At 52.5% G+C, this 9,396-nt stretch overlaps 2 protein-coding genes across 2 annotated transcripts; one reads left to right on the top strand and one right to left on the bottom strand.

Moving 5' to 3' along the window:
* Window positions 1–390: 390 nt before the first annotated feature.
* On the bottom strand, window positions 391–3,857 carry BJY04DRAFT_212245 (uncharacterized protein; the record flags this gene model as incomplete). The annotated part of the gene is made up of 7 exons (XM_073714521.1): window positions 391–662; window positions 721–1,145; window positions 1,199–1,264; window positions 1,586–1,923; window positions 1,968–2,287; window positions 2,335–3,647; window positions 3,715–3,857. 7 exons carry the CDS (start codon window positions 3,855–3,857, stop codon window positions 391–393), a joined length of 2,877 nt encoding a protein of 958 aa, XP_073564026.1.
* Window positions 3,858–7,060: 3,203 nt separating this feature from the next.
* On the top strand, window positions 7,061–8,959 carry BJY04DRAFT_212244 (ferric reductase family protein; the record flags this gene model as incomplete). The annotated part of the gene is made up of 1 exon (XM_073714520.1): window positions 7,061–8,959. One exon carries the CDS (start codon window positions 7,061–7,063, stop codon window positions 8,957–8,959), a length of 1,899 nt encoding a protein of 632 aa, XP_073564025.1.
* Window positions 8,960–9,396: the final 437 nt, after the last annotated feature.

Genomic DNA, 9,396 nt, shown 5'->3' with positions numbered 1-9,396 from the left:
TAGGGCGTTTGGGCTTGCGGGGAGTGGGGTTGATGAGGCTGGGAGGCCGGTTGTGAAGGTTGTTATTGAGAGTTAGTTTTTTTTTTTTTTTTTTTCCTGAGTATTATTTCTTTTCTATTTTTGGGTGCGTATGTGCATATTTGGTGTCGAGGGGGTTGAGGAGGGGGAAGGGAAAAGTTGAGGATCTTGTATATAGATTGAATGACATGATGACATGAGACTGCATAGAATATATAGGTATGCCGATCCAGAACTGAAATGCGGCATGAAAACATATGCTCTGCTGTTTATATTCGAAGAGAAATACTAAAAATGAAGATAAAAAAAATGTCTCGTTATATGTAATATAAATATCTAGATAGTATATCTCCACCTCATACTAGGAATATATCATTTCAACCCGCCCGCCAACAACAAACTCTGCCCCGTCATATACCCCGTCGTCACAAGCATGGAGACCACATTCGCCACCTCCTCAGGAACCCCCAACCGCCCCAGCGGAATCCCCGCCGCCACCTCGGGAATCGCCTGCGCGTTCGGAATCATCCCCGTTTCCCCGATCATCGCGGGCGCGACGTCGTTGACGCTGATGTTGAATTCCGCCAGGCGCGTGGACAGGTTGCGCATCATGCCGGTCATGCCGCCTTTTGAGGCGGCGTAGTCTATATATTCTGTTAGACGATGGTCGATAGAGTGGAAAGGGAAAGAAGAGAGACACACGGGCACCATTGATCCCGCCACCATATCCCGCAATCGAGGACATGAAGACAATTCTTCCCCAGCGCTGGGCCTTCATGTGCTCGACGACGCCCTTGACGAGGATGAAGGACGCGCGGAGGTTGACGTTGATTGTGTGGTCGAATTCCTCGAGCGTGATGTCCCAGACCTGCGGGACGCGTTTGCCGTACCCGGCGTTTGAGATTAGGATGTCCGGGCGTTGGCCGTGTTCTTTGTCGATTGCGAGGAACATGTCGGCGATCTGCTCGGCGGAGCCGACGTCTACTTGGTGGGTGGAGATGCGGACCGTGGGGGACGTGCTTTTGAGCTCGGTGGTTAGGGCGTTTATGGCTGTGAGGTTGCTGGAGTATGTTAGGGCGAGGTGGACGCCCTTTTCGGCGAGTTGGCGTGCGCACGCGGCGCCGATTCTGAGGGTTGTTGGTTAGTTTGGTTTGTAGAGTAGGGGGAAAGCTTGGCTTACCCTCCGGAGGCCCCAGTGATGAGGGCGAGTCGGCCGCGGATCTCATTTAGCTGGGCCATTTTCACACTGGAGTACTTGTGACTTGAGTTAAGAAGTCCTTTCGAGCCAGACTCCATAGATATAAATGGAGCCAGGCCATGACGGGGGGTGGGATTCCCCTCGGATCGGAGTTACTCCCGATGCCCCGCATCGCATAGTGTGGGGGTAAGGTTGTGATCCCCGCGACTCGTGGACGTGCAGTGGACCATATTTCTTCTTAGACCGGCACACAAGCTCCATCATCAGAAGAGAAGAGTATTAGTCATATCACTAGACCACATTGGCGTCTGCCATGTTCGATCAGAACTGGTCTGGTATAAGCCTGGGTTTTGGAAGGCATCCAATGACAGCGCGCCAGGATCTCCAGAGACGTAGTCTCCCACTGCTTCTAGATCCAACCAAGAAAAGTCATTCGCCGGGCTGAAGTGCACATAACCGTCTTGGTCTGGCATATAGTTCGAAAGAGAATTGGTGTTTTGCATCAGGATATCGTTGCTCTGCTGTGTTCCTGCGGGTGAAGCAGGCGCAGTGGCTTTCGACCGCCATAGCAGCTCTAAGAGTCGAGAATACCGGGCTCCAATATCATCAGGGCCAGCGCTGGCTCGATTTAGAACATCTGTGGTGCGAGATACAAGGTCTCGTACGCTCATTTCTTCTGCAGGTAGCATGACCCCAAATGATCGAGCCTAAAATGTAAGCTTTGGCTAAGAGTAGTATCAAGGTAACTTACCTTGTATAAGAATACTGCGGCATAGATTCCATATAGATAGAATCTGAGAGGCATGAAATGTAAATGCTTTTCAGGGTCTACTGTCTCGACGAGAATAGTCAGATACGCCTTTGCAGCGTCTAGAGACTCGATAATGAAACGAGCATCCTGCATTGAAGCCACATTATCAAACGTTGCTCGTAAGTATTCCCTTTGGGAGTGACCGTCGTTCTTTTGCTTCGATAACGACTGGGATATTGCCGCCTGAAAGGCAAAGGCATTGGTGTATAATCGTAGATACTCGTACGATAGCTGCAAAGTGGTTTGCATAGCCAGAGAGCCTATAAGAGTTAGCAAGTATTCAAAGGTAAAAAGGACGACTGCATACATTTCAGCGTGCCCCATCGCGATTTCCAGCGCAAAATCGCAAGCCGGAAATCGTCGACATACTTCACGTAGTCCCCCATCAACATCATCTGATTACTCGTGCGCATTCCAGAGTAGAGAACATCATGAACGTTATTGTAGAGCTGTGTGAGGTCGAGTGTAGCCTGGAAGATTTGTGCATAGTCCTCGTCACCGTCTCTTACCGGCTGTAGTGATGGAAAGTCTTGACTGACAAGACCAGTCATTGGACCAGGACCTCGCGACCAGAATGCACGGCCAATTCTCACAGAGATGAGACGGTCTGATATATAACAGCTGGTCCATGCCAGCCGTCTGCGCGCTTCGATCTCCGTGTCTCCTGAAGCGTCGCCTCGAAATGAAGTCCTGTCCAATCCCAAGAAGTAACCTGAACGTAGGGCAAGCCCGACATGCATCCATGCGGCCCTATCCTCTTCACCACGCCCTACGCGCTCGATCTTCGGTCGTAACCCCTGCGGTTCCCATTCGGCGAGTAAAAGCAGGGCCTCTACAGCCTCCACATCGCAGTCGGCACCCGCAGCAATCCCAGAGATCAACTCGTGCATGTACTTGGAGCAGTACTCGTGTATCTCAGGCCGGTCAATGAGATCTTTCGAGGCTATAGTGAGCACTGCCGTGAGAAGGTGTTTCTCGTTGTTCGCAAAAGCATCCAACGCAGTACGGTGAAAGTATTTTCGTGGAACTAGCGGAAGGTATGGATGAAAGTGTTCAGCGTAGCGAGCAACCAGTTGCCATACCGTCCCCGGATCGAGAGAGCGCGATTGCACCAGTCTGTACGCCTTGATACCGGTCTTCGTTTGCAGTGTAGTTGGATCGCCATTCGCGAACGCGCTGTATGTGGAAAAGCCACCGGCGCCGGCGCGCATAGAATCGGTAGTCGCCGGACTGGGGCCATCGCCTCGTTTTGCGATGTCGGTCAGGCACTGCCACGCATCCGATGGATTTCGAGGTACTGAGCCGATGGATGCCGCATCTTCATCGTCAACGGACACCGAGGTTGTTGTCGCCACTGTCGGGGCGGGCGGATTTGAGGGAACGAAGACGACCGGACCTGGATAGCTTTTGGAAGGGGGTGGATGGTTTTCTGAGTTGGCCGGACTTGTCGATTGCACGTCTGGCTTTTTTGGAGCGGTTATGTTCGTGTCTGGAGTAAAGTTTTTGATCTTATTTTTACGGATACGGCGGCCTCCACGATTTGACCCGCCCAAAACGCATTCTCGACGGTCTCGAATACATCGCTGGCATGGCGGCACCCCAGGACTACCGCTAGCATCTCTGTCATTTTGTTAGGTATCGGCAAAAGCGAGCCATGAGAACAACTCCGCCTGGACAGGAAACATACAAATCGCATTTTGATTTCCGTTGTCTGCAGTGCAAACATGCTCTCGAGACACGCTTCATGAGATGGTCTGGCCGAGTCTTCGACCTCGAGGTCGCAACTCCCTCCGCAGGTGGAGATGGTTCGTCTTGCTCGGTAGATTCCATTGTGGTGAAGAGAACGACTTTACAGCTGAATGCGCGGCGACATCATTACACGTAGTCGTGATGGTATCGGTAAGCAAAGGAAGAGAATCACTTTTCTCGTCTGCTCAGAACCAAGAGCAAAGATGAAAATTATGAAAGGATGAACAATCCTCGTGGCGTTGGATGCTGGACAACGGACAACCTCCGCACGATCTCTTCACCCCAAGGCGTCTCCACACTCGAGAATCGCCTAATGTCTTGCGCAGAGAGCACTAATTCGAAATGGCAAGATCTCAATGGCTAGCTTGACAGACGACACGAGAGCGTGGGAGGGTGGCTTGCTGCTCCGGAGTATTTGCAGTTGACTCGTGGTGGAGGTCTTTTCCTGGGCTGGAGCTCGTCGTATTACGCTTTCGGTACGTTGGATGGTATCAAGATCTACAGCAATATGGGCGACATATCAGGACAATCATGCTGGAGAGTTTCAGGATCTCTCAATTCTTTTGAGCTGCAATAAAGAATACACAGCAGCACTATGTTTAGGTCCTAGTAACTCAGCCAACAGCCACTGTGGCTCGAGGCAAGGATTGGGCGATGTTAGTGCCGTAGTTTGCAGGCAGCCCAACACCAACGGCGCCGATCAAGAGGAAGACGCTGGAGGAAAGCCATTTCGCATTCCAGAAGACAGAAAGCCGACATGCGACTCCACTCAGGTATATATTGTCTGCAGGGAGCTCCGGATGAAGAACCATCTTCTTCAGTGCCTCATAGATGCGTAGATGCGTACGGTAATTCCATAGCCTGAAACGTCAAATACAGGAAACATACCAGGCACGTGGCTCCAAATGCCAGTCAATAGCCGAGTGCGGGGATGTCGGCATTCGTCGGCGACTGAAGTGGCCTGTTCTGGGTTAGGCTTCATGTACGGTTCAGCCAATTATTGTTATTTCATCATCTTCAACGCTCAATATTAAATCTTGACAACTTGAACTGACCTGGCTGAAACCCGCTGACCCTGCTCTGCTGAGTCTAGCCTGTTGCCGCTCCGACCGGATGAAGGGAGGCAGTCCTCAACCTCAACCACACCACACCACTTGACCTCACCAGCTGCATACTCCGGAGTATCGCGACTGGAATAAAGACATTGACTACAGGGTATTATTTCAAGGGCACGGGGATACCCAAGGGAGTCTCCGAGGATTCAAGGTGTTTCTTCAACGGGTAGACTGCAACATTCTGTGTGACTGGTCTCAAGTAGGTGGTGCAGTGATGACTACGGGCGCGTCGGGCGGGCAGCATCTCTGTTGGAACTTGGAAGCCGTCACAAACGGGCTTCACGGACTCGAGTGAGATGCAGAGAGCATTTCGAATCGCCATGAAGACGACTGGCCAGTCTCACTAACCAGCAGTACCAAACCACTACGAAGCATAGGCAGGTGGATGCTGACCTAACGAACAGTGGATGACGTGCAGAAGGGAAGAAAAGAACCGTCAAGTGAGAGCAAACGCTCTGCAAGCCCCAACAGACAGCAAGGTCTTTGCAGTTGTCGAACAGACGCCAAGGACGCAGCACCTTAGAGCTCTATTTTCATAGGAACTTTGTTCCGTTTCCCTTGTGGGTTCTTCGTTATGAACTTGTCGATCGTCATTGAAATGGACAAAGAGTTCGCGATTGCGTCGTGCGATACCGACCCTAGGGCCTGGGAGCCTGGAGACAACGCAGGCGGGTATCACTACTGTCATCTGGCCCCAGGGGTATAATACAGGTGATAAGCACTCGATTCTCAAATTTGGGTCCCAGGCTTCGGGGCCAACGATCAGACCACCACGTTATCTGTCGATCAGGCAATGCGAGGAGTTCGAACGTAAAGAGTCAACAAAGGATAAGACGGCCCTTCAATTTCCACCCAATATGCAGGGGAACAGGCGGAACACATAAAAGGCCGAAGCGCCCCTCTCCCAAGGAGATGGAATACCACCACAGCGACGACCAAGGCATGAGGATCGAGGATATAACGAGGTAATATATCTCCAGGGGTTGGAGTAGATTAACTTTCCGGTTGGGCAGCGGATCTTGACTCAGGGACAATCAATCTTAATATAACCAAATTAGCAATTGTTAGGCTGGATTAGGGGCGAGTGTTTCGGACAGACTGATAACCTAGGGACCAGGCGTGAAAGGCTGAAACAGCACCGCAATTCTTAGCCAGCAGGTGTTCGGTCTTCCTCATTTTTGCTTCTGGTGGCCAACTCCACCGGCGAATAGAAGGCTGAGCATTTCTGTGACTAACAGTTTAGCGCCTGCGTTGACAGCTGAATTGAAATGCAAACCACTCAGTCGGTCAGAGAGTCAGAGGCAGAGGCAAGCTCTGCGAGACTCGACCAGGCGCAACTGCAACTCAGCTTCTGAAGAGATCGATTGACGCTGGAGAGAGAGAGAACACTGAACAGACAGAGGAACGATCAGACAGGCCGAATAATACGGCATCTATCATGCGATCCTATCGGGAGAGCTCCTGGCAGCGATGGCGTCCAAGATGAAACACTAACAAGCTGACAGTCTTCTCAGCAAAGGCTTGGCTGTAAGGTTTAGCCGCTTTATAACTTATAGACTTTCAATGCCTTCCACTCCCTCTGTTGCTCTCCTTTCTCCTTCAAAGAGTCCACTCTTTATTGTTTATTGCTTGCTTACTCTGCCTCAGCTGGCTCTGATTCATTCCTTGTTACAGCTTTGCCTCGCCATACAATCATTGCTTTGTCCTCTGCTTCTTGTTCGGTTGCCAACCTGCGACGCTGGCGTCTCCCTAGACCTGCCATATAGATCTCCATCCCCAGAGACGGTAGGTTCATTCGCTGATCCTTTCGACTGTTGGAGGCGGGCCTCCAAACACAATCTTTAGTTCGTCGATCTGACGTTGATCCAGTGACAGCCATTCACATTGCACTAACACAGGCCCTGTCAATCACCAGGTAGCCTCCTTTTCGACTTTCTATTCATTCTTTCTGGATCGAGGATTATCGTCATCTTGGATTCCTTCTCTATTCTGGTGTCAGTGGTCGACTTGACAGCATTCCTCACGTTCCCCGGCCACCAGGAATCTGCATCATACCACACCCCAGCGTCTGGACTTAATTCACTTGCATCGCCTGTCGTCAATCTTCTCTAGCATTTGCTTGCTGCAATAGACTCGGCATCTTCTTTAGGTAATCGCTTCACTATTTCAATGGAAAACCTCCCAGGGCACCTCGTCGCCCGGAGCAAATACGACACAAATGAGACCTACGTCTACGCCTACTCGCGCGGTCTGAATGGAGTCAACGTCCCTCGAGATATCCTTTTTACACGCATCATTCTTGTATCATGCATTGCCGTCGCCTTTTTCCTTCTTTGCGGCCGGATCGCTCAACTCAGCCATGCATACCTTCGCCTCATATCGTCCTTAACCGCTAGCCGGAGAGAGCAAACATTTTGGAGCATTGAAGACTCGCAGCTATGGGCAAACATCAAGAAGCACCTCCTGTATGCCCCGCTTGGCAAGAAGAGACATAACCGCGAGATTCAACTATCCTCTGCCCTCAACGTGGGCACCTTGCCGTCCCGCTTCCAGACAATTCTCGTGACAGCCTACGTCGCGAGCCAGATCGCTTACTGCGCTCTTCTCGATTACGACGAGAACGTCAAGGCCGCCCTCGTAGCAGAGCTTCGAGGTCGGTCGGGAACGCTGGCCGTTCTCAACATGGTGCCGCTGTTCATCCTTGCCGGCCGCAACAACCCGCTGATTCCCCTGCTGCGCATCAGCTTCGACACCTACAACCTGATTCACCGTTGGCTCGGCCGGATCGTCGTGGTCGAGAGCGTCGTCCACACAATCGCCTGGATGATCAACGCCGTCGACGAGAAGGGTTGGGCCGACATGTGGGCGCGCCTCGGCAATACCCCCTTCTTCACCTGGGGTCTCGTCAGCACCGTTGCTATGATATTCCTCGTCATCCACTCTCTCTCGCCCATCCGCCACGCCTTCTACGAGACCTTCCTCCACCTGCACCAGCTCGCCGCTTTCCTCGCCTTCCTCGGCATCTACCTCCACATCGACCTCGACAAGCTCCCCCAGATGCCCTGGATCACCGCCATCGGCGCCTTCTGGGTCATCGACCGCGGCCTCCGCTTCTCTCGTCTCCTCTACCTTAACTACTCCCTCAAAAAAGGTTGCACCTCGCTCGTCGTTCAGGCCCTCCCCGGCGAAGCCTGCAAAGTCACCTTCCATCTCCCCAAGCGCGTCCACATCAACGCCGGCTCCCACGTCTACGCCTACATCCCCGCCATCGCCCTGTGGATGTCCCACCCCTTCTCTGTCGCCTGGGTCACCCCCGCCTCCTCAGTAACCAACCCCAACTACAGCGACAAGGACACGCAGGGACCGCCCAAATACACCGACTTGGACCCCTCACGCCTCGAAAAGCAACTCCCCCCACCACCTCCCGATCTCCTCGACACTTACCTACCCAACAAAGACACCCCGACAACCGTCTCCCTCATCGTCGCCGCCCGCAAGGGCATGACCCGCAAACTCTACAACAAGGCCCTCGCCTCCCCCAACCAAACCTGGCACACAACCGGCTTCATCGAGGGCCCCTACGCCTCCCACCCCTCCGACCCCGCAACCTACGGCACAGCCATCCTCTTCTCCGCCGGCGCCGGCATAACACACCACATGCTGACCGTCCGCGACCTCCTCCTCCGCTCCTCGCAGGGCCGCATCCCGACGCAGAAAATCTACCTCGTCTGGTCCGTCCGCAGCACCGAACACCTCTCCTGGGTGCGCGAGTGGATGGACCAGATCCTGCGCATCCCAGGCCGGCGCGACATCCTAACCATCCAGCTCTTCGTGTCGAAACCGAAATCCAGCCGCGAGATCGTCAGCCCCTCCGCGACGGTGCAGATGTTCCCGGGGAGATGCAAGCCGGAGATTGTGATGGACGAGGTGCTCCCGATCCGAGTAGGTGCGACGCTGGTGTCTGTTTGTGGGCCCGGGGCGTTTGCAGATGAGGTGCGGGATGCGGCGAGGCGGAGGATCGGGCGCGGCGCGGTGATTGATTTCGTCGAGGAGGCTTTTACATGGTAGTTTCGTTTACGGTTTCGCAGGAGCAATGATGATCGTGGACCTTTTTTCTTTTTTTCTTTTTCTTTTTCGTTTTTATTCTCTTTGCATACTTCTCTTCGCTTCTTCCTGGATCTATCCCGCTTCCTTCCCTCTTGCCCTCTGGATAATATCTAATATTCAAGAAAGAGACGAGACGGATGATCCAGCCCTTTTGTTGTACTTTTACCACCCCTCCATTGTGGGATTTTCTTACTACCTACTTAGATGTCTTACTGACCTCCAGACCTATGTACATACATTCCTTTGCATAGCATAATTAGCCACACACACACACACCCGCACACTCGCACACCTGGATCTTGTTCAACAACCTACACTCCTAACCTATCTATTCCTGATTCAACATCTCTGTCTATCTACCCAAGTCAAAACACATCTAGAAGCATTTTTTTCTTCTT

The sequence above is a fragment of the Aspergillus karnatakaensis genome (assembly GCF_047715665.1).
Source record: "Aspergillus karnatakaensis strain CBS 102800 unplaced genomic scaffold BJY04scaffold_167, whole genome shotgun sequence".
NCBI lineage: Eukaryota > Fungi > Ascomycota > Eurotiomycetes > Eurotiales > Aspergillaceae > Aspergillus > Aspergillus karnatakaensis.
This window is presented reverse-complemented; position numbering and strand designations above follow the sequence as displayed.